Source organism: Scyliorhinus canicula, chromosome 5 (genome assembly GCF_902713615.1).
Source record: "Scyliorhinus canicula chromosome 5, sScyCan1.1, whole genome shotgun sequence".
NCBI lineage: Eukaryota > Metazoa > Chordata > Chondrichthyes > Carcharhiniformes > Scyliorhinidae > Scyliorhinus > Scyliorhinus canicula.
This window is the reverse complement of record NC_052150.1, coordinates 169,118,401-169,139,562: the sequence shown is the minus strand read 5'-3', so window position 1 is coordinate 169,139,562 and position 21,162 is coordinate 169,118,401. Positions and strand designations below refer to the sequence as shown.

Sequence of the window (21,162 nt, the reverse complement as noted above, 5' to 3'; positions counted from 1 at the left end):
TGTGCTGTAAATTTTCTATGGTTCTATGTTTGGGTCTAGGGCACTACCATGAGGAACTCCTGCAGCAATGTCCTGCATCAGAGATTATCAAACTCCAACAACCGCAACCATCTTTCTTTCTCTTGATATGACTCCAATCAATGGAATTATTTCCCTTAACTATTTTTCATAATTGGAGACTTAACTACACAACATGCTTTTAGGTACTTGACACCCTGAGTAACAGAATTGGTTGATACTTCGGAAGGAAACACTTCAGAGCAAGCTGCAGAACCAGTTTCTTCCAATCCTTGACTCCTGGAGACCTTTGTGTTGGGGCATTTGTCGCAATGGTAATGGGCACTTCTGCACCTCCTGACCCACAAGCAGTGCTGTAAGGCAGTTACCATCTTCCTGAAGAGGTTCTCACCCCTCATGAGCTGTTAGATTTCCAGAGACCAGGGAAACCCGATTGACCATTGTAACATAGGAAAAGCAGGTTAAATCAGAGGCCAGCAACCTCATTAACAAAGTGAAAATGGCAATCAACCCATTTCCTGTGAGCCAACAGGCTGAAGCCAACTTCCCAATACGCTCAGAATTCCCCCAACTGCACTCAAACCCACATGTTCATCCATGTTAGAATTCCTCCTATTGTAACTCATATTGTATTGGTCTGAGTTGCTGTGGGTAAAGTATTATGTGGGGGTGAATGAGTGACATTAAATACTTACACTAGTTTATTCCAGAGAAATCTTTCTTCAGAATCATCATGGATGCTGGCAAGATCTCCACCCAGAGCTCGACAATAATCAAATGCTTCAGGCCACGATTTCTTAGTATCCTTAGATTTTACAAAACTCTAGATGGGAAAGAGTATCTATTATTAATCTTCAAATACCTTTAGGACAAAGCATAAGAAAATGGATGAACCTAGCTAGCAGGTTGCTCCACCAGCTGAGTCAAATTTAACTTGTGCAACTGCTCCCAACCCCACTTCATTTGGATGCCCACTGCCTTAAACAGCAACTCCCCTAACCTCCTCTCCTGCCCTCTAGTCTCAATCGGGAACACTTTGCTCTTTCCCATGTTCAACTTGTACCCAGAGAATCGGCCAAAGTCCTCCAAAAACCCCATAATCTCCCCAATGCCACCCAGTGGGTCCAAAATATATAACAACAGGTTCTCCGCGTACAGCAAAATCCTGTGATCGACACCCCTCTGCACAATTCCTTTCCAATCCCTGGAAGCTCTAAGCGCTATAGCCAATGGCTCTATAGCCAAGGCAAATAGCAATGGGAGAGCGGGCACCCCTGCCTCATCCTGCGATGCAGCCCGAAATATCCCAAACTCACCTGGTTCATCCTCACACTTGCGACTGATGCCCTAGATAGCAACCGGACCCAGTCACAAGCCCCTGCCCGAACCCGAACCTCCCCTGGGCCTCCTACAAATATTCCCACTCCATTCCGCATCCATTGGCACTGCCACCTTCACCTCCTGCCCTTCCAGAGGCATCATAATTACACTGAGCAGTCTCCTCAGATTCGCCGACAATTGTCTTCCTTTCACAAACTCCCTGTTTGGTCCTCGCACATCACCTCCAGAACATAGTCCTCATTACGCCAACACCTTTGCTAGCAACTTCGCATCTACATTCAATAGCGATATCGGACAGTATGTTCACACTGCTCCGGATCCTTGTAAGCCTCAAACACCCCATTAGCCCCACCAGGTCCAACACCACCTCTTCCGTTCCGTCCTTTACTCTGTCCGTCTCCCTCGCTGCCTCCTGCTTCCTCAGCTGGAGGGCCAGCATCCTACTCGCCTTCTCACCATACTCATATACTGTCCATCTGGAGCCTCTGCCTCTCCTCAGCAGCCCCGCCTACTGAATGCCTCCTGTCCACCCTCAGAATATTTTCCACAAGCCTTGCCAGCTTTGCCCATTCCGCCTTCTCCCTATGCCCCCGAATTGAGAATAAACTCCCCCCGTACCACTAACTTGAATGCCTCCCACAGCATGGCGCGTGACCTCCCGGGTCATTGAGCTCCACATACCCCTAGATGCTGGTCCTCACCCGCTCGTACACGTCCTCATCCAGCAACAACCCTACATCCAGCCTCCGCTGCGGGCGCTAAGCGCCCCCCAGTCTACTTGCAAATCCACACAGTGCGGCGCGTGGTAGGAGACCACGATCGTTGACCACCTCCGCCAACAATGCCGTGTCCACCACAAAAAGTCAATCTGGGAGTACACCCGGTGCACATGGGAAAAATATGAAAATTCCTTTCCCCTCGGCTTCCCAAACTTCCACGGGTCCACCCCCTCCATGCATCCCTTCAGCTCCTTCTCCACTGCCAACACCTTCCCCGACCTCGGGCTCGACCGGTCCAAACCTGGCTCTATGACCATACTAAAATCCCGCCCTGATCAACTGGTGCGAGCCCAGGTCAGGAATCGTACCTAGAACACGCCACATGAAATCTACAACATCCCAATTTGGGACATAGATGTTTACCAGCACTACCGACATCCCCTCCAGCTTCCACTCACCATCACGAATCTCACCCCACCCCACCCCCAGACCACTCCCTACCTCTAATTCCACCTGCTCATTCACCAGCACCGCCATCCCCCTCGTCTTCATGTGGAACATTCATCCTTTCCCAACCTTGTCTGATCCCCTATCTTCAGGTGAGTCTCTTGCAAAAAGGCCACGTCTGCCTTATGATTCCTCAGGTGACCAGCCTGGTTGGGGGACTCCTCGCCTCCCTTCCCTGTGTTGGAACCAACAATTCTACGTGCTTGTAGGATTAGAATAGCGGTTTTAATATACTTACAACGGAGCCAGCCTGTTAGCCGTTGAACTTTCGGTGAACTGGCCGGCTGACCCTGTGGCACTGATCTTTATACAGCAGCTCCCGGGGGAGGAGTCCTGGGCGGAGCCAAGGGAGAAGTCCTGTACAACTCTCGAGCATTCCCAGAGCTACTCCCCCTGGAGGACAGGTAGTGCAACTGCACTTACAATATAGGCACATGGATATACAGGTTATAATCCGGTGTGAATCACATTCACCACATTCACACCCTGTGAAAAAAATGAGTCCAGCGGGGGTGGTGGTTCATAGAGTTAGTCTGTCCGGTGGACGAATTGTTCTTTTTGATCTGCGGAGCACTGGGATTGCAGCCTCTTGCGGTGGCTGGGTGGGTGTTGAGAGCTGGGGTACGATGGCAGACTCTGGGGCGGGTCTCATCCGAACTTTATACACCTCTGGCTCGACCGGAGACTGGGGGCGGGCTGGTTCTGGCGTGTGGAACCGGTGGGGTGAGCTTGCGGAATCGGGGGCGCAAGGGGGCGTCAGCATAGGGAACGGGGTAAGTGGTTCCTCAGTGGGGGTAGGGGGGGCTAGATCCAGCGGGTGCCAGGTCCTGAAGGGATACTGTGTCCTGTCGACCGTCCGGGAACTCCATGAATGCATACTGGGGGATGGAATGGAGGAGGCGCACCTTTTCAACAAGGGGTTCAATTTTGTGCCCCCTGACTTGCTTCCTCAGGAGGACCGGGCCTGGTGTCCTCAGCCACACCGGAAGTGAGACTCCCGTGGTAGTGCCCCCAGGAAAAATGAAGAGTCGCTCATGAGGGGTTTGATTTGTAACTGTACAGAGGAGGGATCTGATAGCGTGGAGCGCGTCTGGGAGGACTTCTTGCCATTGGGAGACTTGGAATTTTCTAGACCGGAGGGCCAGCAGGACGGTCTTCCAGACCGTCGCGTTCTCCCTCTCCACCTGCCCGTTCCCCCTGGGTTTGTAACTGGTAGTCCTGCTTGAGGCGATGCCCTTGTCGAGCAGGTACTGACGCAGCACGCCGCTCATAAAGGACGAACCCTGGTCACTGTGCACGTAGCTGGGGTTCACTATAGTGAACTATAGTGAAGACACTATGCAGGGCCCTAATGACTGTGTGGGAGGTCATATCAGGGCATGGAATGGCAAAAGGGAATCGGGAGAACTCGATGATGTTGAGGAAATAGATGTTCTTGTTAGTGCAGGGGAGTGGCCCTTTGAAATCAATCGCAAGGCGTTCAAAGGGCCTAGAAGCCTTGACCAGGTAGGCCCTGTCTGGTCTATAGAAGTGCGGTTTGCACTCTGCACAGATCGGGCAGTCCCTGGTGACCGCTTTCACCTCCTCGTTGGAGAAAGGCAGGTTTCGAGCTCTGATGTAGTGGGCGAGCTGGGTGACCCCTGGATGGCAGAGGTCCACGTGGATGGCTTCCAGACAGCTGATCTGCGCGCTGGCGCATGTCTCGCGGGATAGGGCATCCGAGGGCTCGTTGAGCTTCCCCGGTCGATATTTAATATCGTAACTATAGGTGGAGAGTTCGATCCTCCACCGAAGGATTTTATCATTTTTTATCTTGCCCCTTTGCAAGTTGTCAAACATAAAGGCAACCGATCGTTGGTCGGTGATGAGGGTGAACCTCCTACCTGCGAGGTAGTGCCTCCAGTGACGAACAGCCTCCACGATGGCTTTCGCTTCCTTCTCGACTGAGGAGTGTCGGAGTTCTGAAGCAGATAGGGAACGGGAGAAAAATGCAACGGGCCTCCCTGCCTGATTTCAAGTGGCTGCTAGAGCTACCTCTGAGGCGTCGCTCTCAACCTGAAAGGGAGTGGATTCATCCACCGCCTGCATGGCTGTTTTGGCGATGTCCTCCTTGATGCAGCTGAAGGCCTGGCGCGCCTCAGCTGACAGGGGAAATCGTGTGGCGTTAAAGAGTGGGCGGGCTTTGTCCGCATATTGAGGGACCCACTGGGCAGGTTATGAAAAGAACCCCAAGCACCATTTGAGGGCCTTGGGGTAATGAGGCAGGGGGAGTTCTAAGAGGGGGCGCATGCGGTCCGGGTCTGGGCCCAGGACTCCATTCTCCACGACGTAGCCGAGGATAGCCAGTCTGTTTGTGCGGAAACGCATTTCTCCTTGTTATAAGGGAGATTTAATTTCTGTGCCGTTTGGAGAAAACGGTGGAGGTTGGAGTCGTGGTCCTGCTGGTCATAGCCTCAGATGGTAACATTGTCCAGATACAGAAACGTGGCCCGCAGCCCGTACTGGTCTACCATTCGGTCCATTGCTCATTGGAACACTGAAACCCCGTTGGTGACGCCGAAGGGAACCCGGAGGAAGTGGAAGAGGCGGCCATCGGCCTCGAACGCCATGTAGTGGCAGTCCTCCGGGCGGATTGGGAGCTGGTGGTATGCAGACTTCAGATCCACCGTGGAAAATAGCCGATATTGGGCGATCTGATTAACCATGTCTGCAATTCTGGGGAGGGGATACGCGTCTAGGAGCGTAAAGCGATTTATGGTCTGGCTATAGTCGACGACCATGCAAAATTTTTCCCCGGTCTTGACGACCACCACCTGAGCTCTCCAGGGACTATTACTGGCCTCTATGATCCCCTCACTGAGCAGCCGTCGGACCTCCGAACGGATAAATACCCTATCTTGTAGGCTGTATCGCCTGCTGCGAGTAGCTACTGGCTTGCAATCTGGAGTGAGATTGGCGAAGAGAGGAGGGGGGGAGATGCGCAGCGTGGCGAGGCTGCAGATAGTGAGTGGGGGCAGGGGCCCGCCGAAGCCGAGGGTGAGGCTCTTGAGGTTGCACTGGAAATCCAGGCCTAATAAGAGTGGCGCGCAAAGGTCGGGCAGGGCGTAAAGTTTAAATTTAGAATAACTAGCGTAGCGACGGTGCGTCCTTGGATTTGGACTGAGTGGGAGCGAGGGCGATAGTTTGGCTCACCGGAAAAATAGAAAGCGAACAGCGTCTTACCAGCTCTGGATGTATAAAGCTCTCGGTGCTCCCGGAGTCAAAGAGGCATGGTGTGCTGTACCCGTTGATCTGGACCTCCGCCATCGAACTTCGTAGGTGCTTGGGGCGGGATTGATCCAGGGTGACCGCGTTGAGTTGCGGGCCGTGTGGTGAGTGCCCGAGGAAGTCGTATTCTTCAGATGAGCTTTCTGAGCATGCCGATGCAGATGGGGCCCGTGGATCGCACGTGGTGAGCGGCGAGGAAGATGGCGGTCCCCATGAGTCGCACGTGGCCGGCCGTATGGTGGGGGTTTGCCAAGATGGCGGCCCCCATGGATCGCACATGGCGGGAGGGGGTGGAGTCGGACATAGGCCACAGTGTTTCGGGCCCCGCAGCTGCTGCAGGTCGCGGATCGGGCTGGGCAGTGCTGCCGCGGGTGCTGGCTTTGGCCACATAAATGGCAGGCTGGTGCAGCTGAGTAGCTGGCTGGAGAAGCTGAGTAGCTGGCTGGGGCAGCCGAGTAACTGGCTTTGGCAGCGCGGTAGCTGGGGGGCCGTGCGGCACAGGCCTGGGGGGACTGTTGGTCGGGGGTCCACGATGGGGTCACGGGGTCCGCGGGAAACGAGGTGAGGCTGCGGAAGGAAACTTCCATAGTGGTAGTAGCCTCCACAGTAGTGTCTAAGTCCTGGGCCCCCTTTTCTAGCAGTCTTTGGCGCACATAGTTAGACCTGAGGCCCGCTATGAAAACGTCCCGCACAGCAAGCTCCCTATGTTCAGCCGCGGTAACGGCTTGATAATTACAGTCATTGGAAAGGTTGTTCAATTCCCTTACAAATTCGACAAGCGTTTCTGTAGGCCGCTGACGGCGAGTCATAAACACGTGGCATGCATTAACCTCATTAATGGGCCTAACGTACATTTTGTCCAGTATTGCCAGTGCTGCGGTGTAAGAACCAGCCGGATTCAGCTGTGTGGAGATTCTGTGGCTTACCCTCGCGTGCAGTAGGCTGTGTTTTTGTTCCTCCGTTGTTCCGGCGGTGCTGGCTTCTGCCAGGTAGGCTTTAAAACATCTCAGCCAGTGGGAAAAAATGTCCTTAGCCTCTGCATCCTGTGGGTCGAGTTCTAGGCGTCCGGGCTTGAGGGCTGCTTCCATGATTTCTTCGACTGTTTCCTAAGTATATTAAATTGTTGGAACCAACAATTCTACGGACACGTGCTTGTAGGATTAGAATAGCGGTTTTAATATACTTACAACAGAGCCAGCCTGTTAGCCGTTGAACTTTCGGTGAACTGGCCGGCTGACCCTGTGGCACTGATCTTTTATGCAGCAGCTCCCGGGGGAGGTGTATTGGGCGGAGCCAAGGGAGAAATCCCGTACAATTCTCGAGCATTCCCAGAGCTACTCCCCCTGGAGGACAGGTAGTGCAACTGCACTTACAATATAGGCACATGTATATATAGGTTATAATCCGGTGTGAATCACATTCACCACACCCTGTCGATCAACCATATCCTTTTTGGGCCAGCCCCTGGCCCGTGCCACGAGACAGTCCCAGCCCACCCTTGAATGACCACCATTATCATCCCCTTTCCAGCTGCGCCTCAGCAACCACACCCTTGTCAGCAACCCTCCCCCCTCCTAAACAAACAAAAAAAACCCCTCCCCTACACCTACCCCCTGACACTCTCCCACTGCACTCCTGTTAACTAGCCCACCCAGCTAGCATAGTGCCCCCCAGTCATGCTCCTACTAAAATCAGAAAAGCTGCACTCACCCTTGATAATCCCTCGGAGAAACATATCCTCCAAACACCCTGCCAGCAAAACCAACAGAACATCTCAAGGGAAAAGGTTTCCTGAAAATAAATAAACCTCCTCACAAACTTCTCCAAAGTTCAATGCCCTCCTTCTGCCAGTCCATTGTCCCTCATGAACTCCATCGCCTCCTCTGGCGTGCTGAAATAGTATTCACATTCTGGAAAGTCACCCAGAGGCGGGATGGGTACAGCATCCCAAACTTCGCCCCCTTCTTGAAGAGGGCAACCTTGACCCAGTTAAACCCGGCCCTCCTCTTTGCCAGTTCTGCTCCCAGGTGTTGATTCACCTGCGGCTTGTTCCCTTCCCAGGTGTACTGCCTCGTCTGCCTCGCCCACTGAAGAATCTTCTCAGTATCCAGAAAGCGGTGCAACCACACCATCATTGCACTTGACGGCTTCCCCGCCTGCGGCCTCCTCATCAGTGCCCTCTGCACTTGGTTGACCTCCAAAAGCCGGTCAAAGGCTTCCTCCCCCATCAACCGTTCAACATTTTGGCCACATAGGTGCCAGCCTCCGCAACTTCAATGCGTTTGGCATCCCCACAATTCTCAAATTTTACCTTCTGGAGCGGTTCTCCAGATCGTCCATCTTCTCCTTCAGCCTCTTCTGGGTCTCCCACATCACCCCCACCTCAGCCACCAATGAGGCGAACTGCGCCTCATGCTCCCCATCACCTCCCCATCCTTCTGGACCGCCCAACTCTGGACTCCAGCCTCTGTTCCACTCTCTTGATACCTGCTTTAAATGGTTCTACCACTTGAGCCAGGTCCTCCAAGGCCTCCTTCCTCGGCTGGTTGAACTTAGCATTCGAAAACTCCACCAACTGCTCCATTGACCACTGGGCTGGCAGGACAAGCCCTTTGCCCTCCAACATCCTTACCTGTGGTGCACCACAAAACTCTCCTGTTCCAACAGCTCCTTTCTTATTGACCCACTCCTAGTTCGTGGATCCATCTACCAGCAACACTAGAGAAGTTACCCTTCTCCGGGCACTCCTACACCTTTTTCCATCCAAAACTTCGCCCTTCGGACGGGGAAAGGAGCGAAAAATATTACCTTGAGCGGGAGCTACCAAATGTGCAACCACTCTCTCCATGGCTGCCACCGGGGGTCCAGAGAAGATTTACGAGGTTGTTGCCAGGACTGGTAATTTTTAGCTACGACTAAAGGTTGGATAGTCTAGATTGTATTCATTGGAACAGAGGAGGCTGAGGGGCGATTTAATTGGAATATAAAAAAATATGAGGGGCATTGATAGAGTGGATAGGAAGGACTTACTTTCCTTGGCAAGGAGATCAATAACCAGAGAGTATTAATTTAAAGTATTTGGTGGAAGAATTAGAGAGGACCTGAGGAGATATTTTCCTCCAGAAGGTGGTGAGGGATCTGGAATTCAGTGTCTGAAAGGGTGATAGAGGCAGAAACCCCAATTACATTTGAGAAGTACTTGGATATGCACCTGGAGTGCCGTAACCTACAGACCAAGCTGGAAAGTGGGATCAGGTTGGATAGCTCATTTGGCCAGCACAAACACATGGGCCAAATGGCCTCCTTCTCTGCCTCAAATTCCGATGATCTGGCTCACCACAGTCCCAGACATCAGAAGGTGTCCTTGGCCGAACCATTTCAGGGAAGGAAGTGTGTGGCCTCTGGAGCAGTCAGCTGTTCAGGCTGTTGGGGATTTATACAGGAGAGGGAGCAGCCAAGCTGGGGATGACTACACTTCCCTTGCAGAGCCTGAAAATGTACCTTTTCTCCCCATACTCCGGAATAGAAAGTTTTAATCTTACACTGCATACCCTCCTCAGTGGTCAGAGCTGATGCTTGCCATCATAGAATCCCTACCATGCCAAAGGAGGCTATTCGGCCTATCAAGTCTGCAGCGACCCTCCGAAAGAGCAGCCTATCTAAGCCCACTCCCTGCCCTATCCCTGTAACCCACCTAACGTTTGGACACTAAGGGGAAATTTAGCGTGGTCAATCCACTTCGCCTACACACCTTTGGACTGTGGGAGGAAACCGCGGACACGGGGAAAATGTGCAAACTCCACACAGACAGTCACCCAAGGTCGGAATTGAACCCGGATCCCTGGTGGTGTGAGGCAGCAGTGCTAACCACTGTGCCACAGTGCCGCCCCTATCACCCGTCTCTAGTGGTTACTGCCGTCTTTTTGGTGAAGGTGGCATTGAGGTCCTAGTGATCTAATAGGATCCGGAGTTGCATAAGTGTAACAGCTGGGTATTTTACAGGACAAAATAAAATCAGGGAATTGGTTTATGGATGGAGTTGGTAATTCACCATTTTTATTGCTCACTCTCCCAATGGGAAGTGTATGCTAGATGAGGAAGTCAAAAATATCCTCCAAGTTGACAACTGGCTGTTTTTAAAAAGATGGCACACACAGTTTATGAAATGTAAAACTGTAAAAGTACAGAATTTAAATGTTCAATGGTCTTACTTTGTAGCAGTATCGAGAATTTTCATATGTTTCCCAGCCTTCTGAACAGGTTGTGGCAATAGTTGTTGGTACAGTTGGAGGAGATGTTGCACCAGCCGCCCAGTGTTTACAGATATATTTTGCCTTGTTTGTACAGTCATAAATACCCCATAAACCAGCAGCAGTTCTGGTTGCTATGCCAACGCATCCAGCTTTTCTTCCTGTAAGTGATAGTTTGAATATCAAATTCTTTCGGGAACCAAATAGACTAACAGGTAAGAAACATCAATACTCTTCAAACAATTGAAACCATTGGATTTAACTTGAAAATGAGCAATAAATTAATTAATCATATTATTTTTATTCAGGTACTATATTACATATTGGGGTATGATAATCGACACCAAGTTGGGGATATTTCCTTCTATATTTCCTTATATGGTGGAGAGAAGGGGACAAATTTTAACCCAGCGTGCCCATTGAGAAACTAATGCCATCAGGTGAAGCATTGGTTTTACTCTTAACACCTAAGTTTACTCTCAATAACTTCAAAGGAGCCAGCCTAATATCGGGGGATATGTAAAACTGACGCGTCGCCCAATCTCATGAGTTTCCTTCCCAATGTTGAACTTTGCCCCAAAGGGACCTCACCCATCTCTGCTGGTTTTCTGCCAGCGGCAGGCGGGTTTCTCGCCATGCAGGGGATGCCAACCAGCAAACCTCAGGTCTGCCTGGAGCTTCATAGGGCTTGTTCCCAGATACTCTATGCCCAACCAAGGGACCCAGCAATGGGAATATGGTTGTGGGGGTGGGGGGGAAGGGAGGAGGAAGGGGTAGTGCTGAAAGGCAAACCCCCTTCCCTTGCTCTGAGACCCTCTACCGTTTTGGATACTTGTGGGGGGGGGACTTACCAGGGGTAAGCCATGAGGTACGGGACTCTAGCACGGAGTCTGTCCCTGTTGCTCAAAAGGGAAGGGGGGAGAGGAGCAGAGCATTAGTAATTGGGGACTCAATAGTCAGGGGCACAGATAGGAGATTTTGTGGGAGCGAGAGAGACTCACGTTTGGTATGTTGCCTCCCAGGTGCAAGGGTAAGTGATGTCTCGGATCGTGTTTTTCGGGTCCTTAAGGGGGAAGGGGAGCAGCCCCAAGTCGTAGTCCACATTGGCACTAACGACATAGGTAGGAAAGGGGACAAGGATGTCAGGCAGGCCTTTAGGGAGCTAGGATGGAAGCTCAGAGTGAGAACAAACAGAGTTGTTATCTCTGGGTTGTTGCCGTGCCACGTGATAGTGAGATGAGGAATAGGGAGAGAGAGCAATTAAACACGTGGCTACAGAGATGGTGCAGGCGGGAGGGATTCAGATTTCTGGATAACTGGGGCTCTTTCTGGGGAAGGTGGGACCTCTATAGACAGGATGGTCTACATCTGAACCTAAGGGGCACCAATATCCTGGGGGAGAGATTTGTTAGTACTCTTTGGGGGGGGTTTAAATTCAGCAGGGGCATGGGAACCTGGATTGTAGTTTTGGGGTACGGGAGATTGAGAGTAGCGAGGTCAGGAGCACAGATTTGACTTCGCAGGAGGGCGCCAGTGTTAAGGTCGGTGGTTTTAAGTGTGTCTATTTCAATGCCAGGAGTATACGAAATAAGGTAGGGGAACTGGCAGCATGGGTTGGTACCTGGGACTTCGATGTTGTGGCCATTTCACAGACATGGATAGAGCAGGGACAGGAATGGTTGTTGCAGGTTCCGGGGTTTAGGTGTTTTAGTAAGGTCAGAGAAGGGGGCAAAAGAGGGGGAGGTGTGGCGCTGCTAGTCAAGGACAGTATTACGGTGGCAGAAAGGATGCAAGATGGGGACTCTTCTTCCGAGGTAGTATGGGCTGAGGTTAGAAACAGGAAAGGAGAGGTCACACTGCTGGGAGTTTTCTATAGGCCACCTAATAGTTCTAGAGGTGTAGAGGAAAGGATGGCGAAGATGATTCTGGAAAAGAGCGAAAGTAACAGGGTAGTTGTTATGGGAGACTTTAACTTTCCTAATATTGACTGGAAAAGATATAGTTCGAGTACATTGGATGGGTCGTTCTTTGTACAATGTGTGCAGGAGGGTTTTCTGACACAATATGTTGACAGGCCAACAAGAGGTGAGGCCACATTGGATTTGGTTTTGGGTAATGAACCAGGCCAGGTGTTAGATATGGAGGTAGGTGAACACTTTGGAGACAGTGACCACAATTCGGTGACCTTTACATTAGCGATGGAAAGGGATAAGTATACCCCGCAGGGCAAGAGTTAGCTGGGGGAAGGGCAATTATGATGCCATTAGACATTTTTAGAACAGTACAGCACAGAACAGGCCCTTCGGCCCTCGATGTTGTGCCGAGCAATGATCACCCTACTCAAACTCACATATCCACCCTATACCCGCAACCCAACAACTTCCCCTTAACCTTACTTTTTAGGACACTACGGGCAATTTAGCATGGCCAATCCACCTAACCCGCACATCTTTGGACTGTGGGAGGAAACCGGAGTACCCGGAGGAAACCCACGCACACACGGGGAGGACGTGCAGACTCCGCACAGACAGTGACCCAGCTGGGAACCGAACCTGGGACCCTGGAGCTGTGAAGCATTGATGCTAACCATTATGCTACCATGCTGCCCCAGCAGCATGTGTAGGTTGTGTAGGTTGGAGAAGTAGGCTGCAAGGGTTGGGCACACTGGATATGTGGAGCTTGTTCAAGGAACAGCTGTTGCGTGTTCTTGATCAGTACGTACCAGTCAGACAGGGAGGAAAGGGTAGAGCGAGGGAACCGTGGTTTACCAAAGAAGTGGAATCTCTTGTTAAGAGGAAAAAGGAGGCCTATGTGAAGATGAGGCGTGAAGTTTCAGTTGGGGCGCTTGATAGTTACAGGGAAGCGAGGAAGGATCTAAAGAGAGAGCTAAGACGAGCAAGGAGGGGACATGAGAAGTCTTTGGCAGGTAGGATCAAGGAAAACCCAAAAGCTTTCTATAGGTATGTCAGGAATAAAGAATGACTAGGGTAAGAGTAGGGCCAGTCAAGGACAGTGGTGGGAAGTTGTGTGTGGAGGCTGAGGAGATAAGCGAGATACTAAATGAATACATTTTGTCAGTATTCACTCAGGAAAAAGATAATATTGTGGAGGAGAATGCTGAGACCCAGGCTATTAGAATAGATGGCATTGAGGTGCGTAGGGAAGAAGTGTTGGCAATTCTGGACAAGGTGAAAATAGATAAGTCCCCGGGGCCCGATGGGATTTATCCTAGGATTCTCTGGGAAGACAGGGAAGAGATTGCTGAGCCTTTGGCTTTGATTTTTAGGTCATCATTGGCTACAGGAATAGTGCCAGAGGACTGGAGGATAGCAAATGTGGTCCATTTGTTCAAGAAGGGGAGTAGAGATAACCCCGGTAACTATAGGCCGGTGAGCCTAACGTCTGTGGTGGGTAAAGTCTTGGAGAGGATTATAAAAGATACGATTTATAATCATCTAGATAGGAATAATATGATTAGGGATAGTCAGCATGCTTTTGTGAAGGGTAGGTCATGCCTCACAAACCTTATCGAGTTCTTTTAGAAGGTGACTGAACAGGTAGACGAGGGTAGAGCAGTTGATGTGGTGTATATGGATTTCAGTAAAGCGTTTGATAAGGTTCCCCACGGTCGGCTATTGCAGAAAATACGGAGGCTGGGGATTGAGGGTGATTTAGAGATGTGGATCAGAAATTGGCTAGTTGAAAGAAGACAGAGAGTGGTGGTTGATCGGAAATGTTCAGAATGGAGTTCAGTTACGAGTGGTGTACCACAAGGATCTGTTCTGGGGCCGTTGCTGTTTGTCATTTTTATAAATGACCTAGAGGAGGACGCAGAAGGATGGGTGAGTAAATTTGCAGACAACACTAAAGTCGGTGGAGTTGTAGACAGTGCGGAAGGATGTTGCAGGTTACAGAGGGACATAGATAAGCTGCAGAGCTGGGCTGAGAGGTGGCAAATGGAGTTTAATGTGGAGACGTGTGAGGTGATTCACTTTGGAAAGAATAACAGGAATGCGGAATATTTGGCTAATGGTAAAATTCTTGGTAGTGTGGATGAACAGAGGGATCTCGGTGTCCATGTACATAGATCCCTGAAAGTTGCCACCCAGGTTGATAGGGTTGTGAAGAAGGCCTATGGTGTGTTGGCCTTTATTGGAAGAGGGATTGAGTTCCGGAGCCATGAGGTCATGTTGCAGTTGTACAAAACTCTAGTACGGCCGCATTTGGAGTATTGCGTACAGTTCTGGTCGCCTCATTATAGGAAGGACGTGGAAGCTTTGGAATGGGTGCAGAGGAGATTTACCAGGATGTTGCCTGGTATGGAGGGAAAATCTTTTGAGGAAAGGCTGATGGACTTGAGGTTGTTTTCGTTAGAGAGAAGAAGGTTAAGAGGTGACTTAATAGAGGCATACAAAATGATCAGAGGGTTAGATAGGGTGGACAGCGAGAGCCTTCTCCCGTGGATGGAGGTGGCTAGCACGAGGGGACATAGCCTTAAATTGAGGGGTAATAGATATAGGACAGAGGTCAGAGGTGGGTTTTTTACGCAAAGTGTGGTGAGGCCGTGGAATGCCCTACCTGCAACAGTAGTGAACTCGCCAACATTGAGGGCATTTAAAAGTTTATTGGATAAGCATATGGATGATAAGGGCATAGTGTAGGTTAGATGGCCTTTAGTTTTTTCCATGTCGGTGCAACATCGAGGGCCGAAGGGCCTGTACTGCGCTGTATCGTTCTATGTTCTATGTTCCCTTGCGACTGGCCCCAATGACCCCCATCCCACTCACACTCACCTGTACCTGAGTTCAATGACCAATCCCCGCTGCAGGCCTGAGTGTAGCACCAGCAATGGCCATGGTTCCCAGTACCACTGTCCTGGAGAGCTCCTGGTCTCTGATTGGCCAGCAGCTCTTGGCGGGGTGGGATTTACATTTTAATGGGTGCTAGTTTGCATGAGAGGTATGACGCAATGAACTTGCAACTCTGGGGAGCCTCCTGGAGAAAAGTAACTCAGGGTGCCACCAATTCTGAAACCGGTGTGTGAAACCCTGATGCATTCATCAACTTTCACCTCGGGTTTCTGTTTATCTTGTTACCCAGTAGAGGAAAAAGTGCAACAACAATTCAGTAAAATACACGTATATATGTATCAGACAATAAATGAAATCTAACAAGATGCTATGTTAAGAGACACATAATGCTTAATGCTCACCTGGCATATTGATATTCCAATGTGTAAATGACACTGGCCCTCCATTCACAGACAAAAAGGCTCCTTTGTTGTCTGGATCAGATTTTATACCAATCCAAAAATATGTTTCAGACCGCAGACCAATTAAGCTCGTCAGAAAAGCTTGCTCATATCTGGAATTAAGAAAAAGTATTAAGAGATAGAAAAACGAGTTTCCCTCCATAGGGGCAAAAAAAGCTATTTCAACAGTCGAAACTCCAATTCGAATGTTCAAGCTTCAGAAAATGAGATAACACAGAAGGAATCCATCCGCCTCATCAGGCTTGTAAATGCTTAATACGACCAATAAAATCAGGAAATACTTATAGTCTTAATAGTACTGGCGTCATACTCGAGCAGATGCTTAGTATGCCCAATGATCGCTTCCAAACCTTGTTCCTTTTAGACGCTGAAAAGCAGAAGGACCCTTTCATCATATACACATTTACAATAACTAATACATACCCCAAATACAATACCCTACACTTGTATTAAAACCTATCTGTCATAATTCAATCTATTATAATTGGTGAAAGGTAATAGCCTCAAAATTGGATTGCACCAAAATCCTATAACTCTAGAACACTTTTCCTTGAAAATTAATGTCCAAGTGATCTGTTGTTCTGACACAAATATGGTGATTTTGGAAATCTTAAACATAAACAGAAAACACTGTAAACACTTGTTGAAGGAGAAACAGAGTTAACCACATTTCTGGTTGGTGACCTTCAGTCAGAACTGGAAATTGTTACCGACGTGCCAGGTTTTAAGCAGGTACTGAGGCAGGAAATGTTGGAGATGGGGGGGAAGTGGGGTAGTGGGGTGGGGGTGTAGTGAGTTGGGGAGGCAAGTGGTTCTGGCATGTGGATCTTCACGTTGCAGAACGATTTATGTGAAGTTGACTGTTGTTAAAGCCAAAAGCAAAAGGGGCAAGGAACGTCAAGTGTCAGATAGGCATATGCAAATTAATGAACATGATTAGTCAGCACAGATTTATGGAAATAAATCAGGGTTTGGAGGCGGAATCAAATGTGCCCTAATTAGTGACCAATGTAAAGTTTAATTTTGATGATTTAAGCAAAACATTAGTGATGAATTCATTGATATTTTCTGAGTTCAGTACAAATTGGAGAAATACCTGAAAACTTGAGGATACAAATGGAATACAGATAATTATAGGCTATCTAGTCCAAAATCATAGCAACAAAATACTTGAAAGGGCTGTTTAGCACACTGGGCTAAATCGCTGGCTTTGAAAGCAGGCCAGCAGCACGGTTCGATTCCTGTAACAGCCTCCCCGAACAGGCGCCGGAATGTGGCGACTAGGGGCTTTTCACAGTAACTTCATTTGAAGCCTACTCGTGACAATAAGCGATTTTCATTTTTCATTCATGTCTTTATGTTGTCATGCGAGTGTCCCTTTAAGAAAGGTTTATATCTTATCACATGGCTTCAGTTATGTCATTTTGTGGGTGGAACTGGGCAGTGGCTGTGAGGTTTTTGGTTTTGCTTTCAGTTTTTGACTGCTGTGCTCTACAGACAGGAGAAATAAGTGTTTTTCCCTGTCTCTCGTTTCCTTTTAAATATCTGTTCCAGTAATGGGATTTTGTTTTTGAATTGGAACAGTTAAGGGGGAAGTCATTAAATGTTATACATAGATTACTGTAGCTGGGTGGTGTCTTTTTGCTTGTAGTTAATAAAAATTCTTGCTGTGTGTGTGTATATATATGTTAACTAAGTTCTTAGAATAAAGCTTGTTTTGATTAAAGTGTTTTGGGAGTCTATTGAATCACACCTGAAGGGAAGGCTCTTGTGCTTCTCCTAGCCAAAGTCAACATAAAGGTTGTAGTTCAGGTGGACTTCATAATATACTTTGGAGTTTCTAAACCCTGTAATAATTACTTTTTTTGGTGTACGCAGTTGAGAAGGAAATATATCTGCCCATTGAAATCATGGTTTTGCGGCAATTGTAGGTTCCTGATTGGTATAGTTTCAATCCAACATTTCGATTGGTTGCATTGTGTTGGTGGTCGATGCCTGGTAGTTTTTTCCACCTGGCTACTAGTTTCTGACTAATAGCTCATCTATCCACAGATGAACAAAATTAACATATTAGCTGGTGTTTATTTTGAACAAATCAATATTCCTGAGAAATGAATGAATGGGATAGAAATTACTGGGTTCTCAATGAGCAGAGCATCTGCACCACTGGATTACCACTCAAGTGTTGAGGATGTTTTTGCTTACCACTTTGACTTCAGCTGCTAATTCGATTCTGCAATTGAATTTTCATTTCACAGTTCATTACTAAATGATTATTGTGACTTTGGTTGGCATTGTTTGTTTACAATCAATATATAGTTCACTGGAATATAAGAGACACCTATTTCATGCAAGGTATTTGTGGGTGATCACTTACTGGGAATGATAAAATATTTTTGTTGAATTATTGATAGTTAACAATCGCTAATCAGCACGGACACAGTTTCCTTTAGTGGTATGTGTGACTAATAGGCTACACAGTGTATTAACATAGAACATAGAACAGTACAGCACAGAACAGGCCCTTCGGCCCACGATGTTGTGCCGAGCAATGATCACCCTACTCAAACCCACGTATCCACCCTATACCCGTAACCCAACAACCCCCCCCCCCCCCACCCTTACTTTTTAGGACACTACGGGCAATTTAGCATGGCCAATCCACCTAACCCGCACATCTTTGGACTGTGGGAGGAAACCGGAGCACCCGGAGGAAACCCACGCACACACAGGGAGGACGTGCAGACTCCGCACAGACAGTGGCCCAGCCGGGAATCGAACCTGGGACCCTGGAGCTGTGAAGCATTTATGCTAACCACCATGCCACCGTGCTGCCATTCATACACTGTGTATCAGTGTATGATAAATGTATACCAACTTCTTACAATGCACCAACCAGTTTTTATCAATGATTCCCATCTGTAACCAATAGTCTGAAGTTTAAAGGAAATTTATCTAAATACTTCAGTCAGAATAACACAAGGGGTAATAAAATATTTAAGCTGCTCCTTAAATTCTCCCAATGAATTGTCAAATTGAAATATATTTCAGATTGGTGTTGGCATCATTTTGAGAAATATCATCAATTTCCGGTAAAATCTAAACATTATCTGTCGCATTTCTCTGCACATTCCAGATGCAACATTACTTACCTTTCTTCAATGTTAACAAGGAATGAATTCTTACTCTTGCAGTTGATGGATGCAGCATTGAATGTCATTGCTGTCTCTCCAATAAAATAGCAGTATGTTCCATATCTCTTCCAGCCCTATGAATAAAAATCTACATGTAGACATTTTGTTTTATTCCTTCCTGGAAATAAGAAGGTGGACTGCTGCAGTCTATTCGATGCTGGTACAGCCACAGTGCTGTTTAGAAGGAGTTTTCCAGATTTTGACCCAGCAGCAATATGAAGGAACAGCAAAATAGGCCTGAATTTTATACCCCCCTCCCCCACCGGCAGGTGTTTGGGGCAGGGGAGGAGGAAGAAGCATGAAATTGAAGGAATGGAATTTATTCTGTCACTGCCTCCAGCAGTGATTCGTGCCAGTGTGATGTCACGCCAGCAAGGTTAGGGCGGGGGGGGACATTACACAGGGCATAAAGCTGGCTAATGTTATTAAAATCCATGTGAATTGATGAAAGTCATGTTCATGCCCTTACCGGTGAGGGGGGGGGGGGGGGGGGGGAACTCAGACCGAGATCTCCTGAGCACAAACCATGTCATAGCCCTCTTGCGAGATTTAGAGTCATAGTCATAAAATCATACGGCACAGAAAAGGCCCTTCAGCCCATCGCATCTGCGTCAGTCAAAAACAACCACCTAAATACTCTAATCCCATTTTCCAGAACTTGGCCCATAGCCTTGTATGCCTATGCCATGGTATTGCAATTAAACATCTAAATACTTCTTAAATGTTATGCGGGTCTCTGCCTTGACCACCCTCTCAGGCAGTGAGTTCCAAACTCCCACCATCCTCTGGTTAAAAAAGCTTTTCCTCATATTCCCATTAAACCTGCTGCCCCTTACCTTAAATCTATGCCCCTGGTCATTAATAATAGAATCATAGAATTTACAGTGCAGAAGGAGGCCATTCGGCCCATCGAGTCTGCACCTGCCCTTGGAAAGAGCACCCTACCTAAGCCCATACCTCCACCCTATCCCTGTAACCCAGTAACCCCACCTAACATTTTGTTTGGACACTAAGGGCAATTTATCATGGCCAATCCACCTAATCTGCACATCTTTGGACTGTGGGAGGAAATCGGAGCACCCGGAGGAAACCCCTGCAGACAAGGGGAGAACGTGTAGACTCCGCACAGACAGTGACCCAAGCAGGGAATTGAACCTGGGACCCTCGAACTGTGAAGCAACTGTGCTAACCACGGTGCTACCGTGTTCCCCAAGAGGAAAAGTTTCTTCCTGTCTACTCTGTCCATGCAGTTCATAACATTAAACAGCTCAATCATGTTCCCCCTCAATCTCCTCTGCTCCAAGGAAAACTATCCAAGTCGATCCAATCTCTTTTCATAACTAAAACTCTCCAGCCCAGGCAACATCCTGGTAAATCTCCTCTGCACCCTTTCCAGTGCTATCATAACCCTCTGAGAATGTGGGTTCCAGAACTGCACACAATACTCCAGCTGTGGCCTCACCAACATTTTATACAATGCATAACCACATTGCTCTTAAACTCCATGGGCGGGATTCTCCGATGTCACGCCGGTTGGGAGAATACCGTGCCGCGCCGTTTATTCCCGCGACGCCGGTCTGAAGCGCTCCCGCTATTCTCCCAACCGGCCAAAATTTTGTAAACGTGTTTCGCGCGCAAAACCACGGAGATTCGACCGATGCAGCCAAAAAGGCGATTCTCCGGCACCCCTGCTATTCTCCGGCCCGGATGGGCCGAAGTCCCGATGTCGTGCGTTCCCACCTGCTTTTTAAAGTCGCCAGAAAGTTGTGCTGGCTGACGAGGAGTGAGGAGGTGAGCGGGCCGTCCCGGAGTCTCGGCAAACTGGGGAAGGCATCCCCGAGAACGCAGCAGCCAGTGGGGGGGGGGGAGAGAGCGAGTAGTGGGGGTGAGAGAGGGAGAAGTGGGGGGGGGGGACGAGAGCGAGTAGTGGGGGGGAAGGGGGGGAGAGGGAGTGAGTGGAGTGGAGGGGGTCGTCCACCCCCGGCTGCAACATCTCAGCCGCCTGCCATGGCAGGACGGTGACGAGAACACGGCCGCTGGTGGCCTTGTGACTGATGGGCACAGCCCACTGACGCACCGGTGAGGAGGACGTTTTGTTGACTGCCCGTCGGACACAGAAAGTGACCAGGGGTTAGGCTGGCCGCGTGTCAGCAGGGCGACCAGGCCACCGGGACACACAGATATCCCGGGGCAGGCAGCTACCGAGGTGTCGAATAACCTCCGTCTAACATGTTGTTTCTCTGCCCCCCACCACCCTTCTGTAGGTGAGCAAAATGTATTCAAACCGAACGGCTATGTTCAGCGCAGTGGTTGGGGCCGCTGCACTGCAGTTGGACATCCAGCAGCGTCCACAGCGACATCCCACAGTGGGTGCAGGGGCAGCTGCAGCAGCAGAGGGAATGGCCGCGGAGTGGCCCGTCGTCGAGCAGCATGGGGGGGAGGAGGAGGAGGAGGAGGAGACATTGATGGTGGAGCCAGGGCGCCAGAGGCGACGATCGAGGCCTAGTGTGTACCGTGCCCGGATCTCATTCCAGACAATGCCGGACATCACCTGCAGGAGGAGACGGTGACACATATCTGTCACCTCGTGGCGC

The 21,162-nt window shown here is 49.2% G+C and overlaps 1 protein-coding gene across 1 annotated transcript in view; it reads right to left on the bottom strand.

Moving 5' to 3' along the window:
• mrc1a (mannose receptor, C type 1a) overlaps window positions 1-21,162 on the bottom strand; it is a 213,876-nt gene that overhangs the window by 93,796 nt on the left and 98,918 nt on the right. Inside the window, exons 10-13 of the mRNA XM_038798045.1 lie at window positions 18,527-18,642; window positions 15,315-15,466; window positions 10,064-10,263; window positions 714-841 (exon numbers count right to left, since the gene is read on the bottom strand). Coding sequence (XP_038653973.1) covers window positions 714-841; window positions 10,064-10,263; window positions 15,315-15,466; window positions 18,527-18,642 — 596 coding nt within the window. The remainder of the gene's footprint in view (window positions 1-713; window positions 842-10,063; window positions 10,264-15,314; window positions 15,467-18,526; window positions 18,643-21,162) is intronic.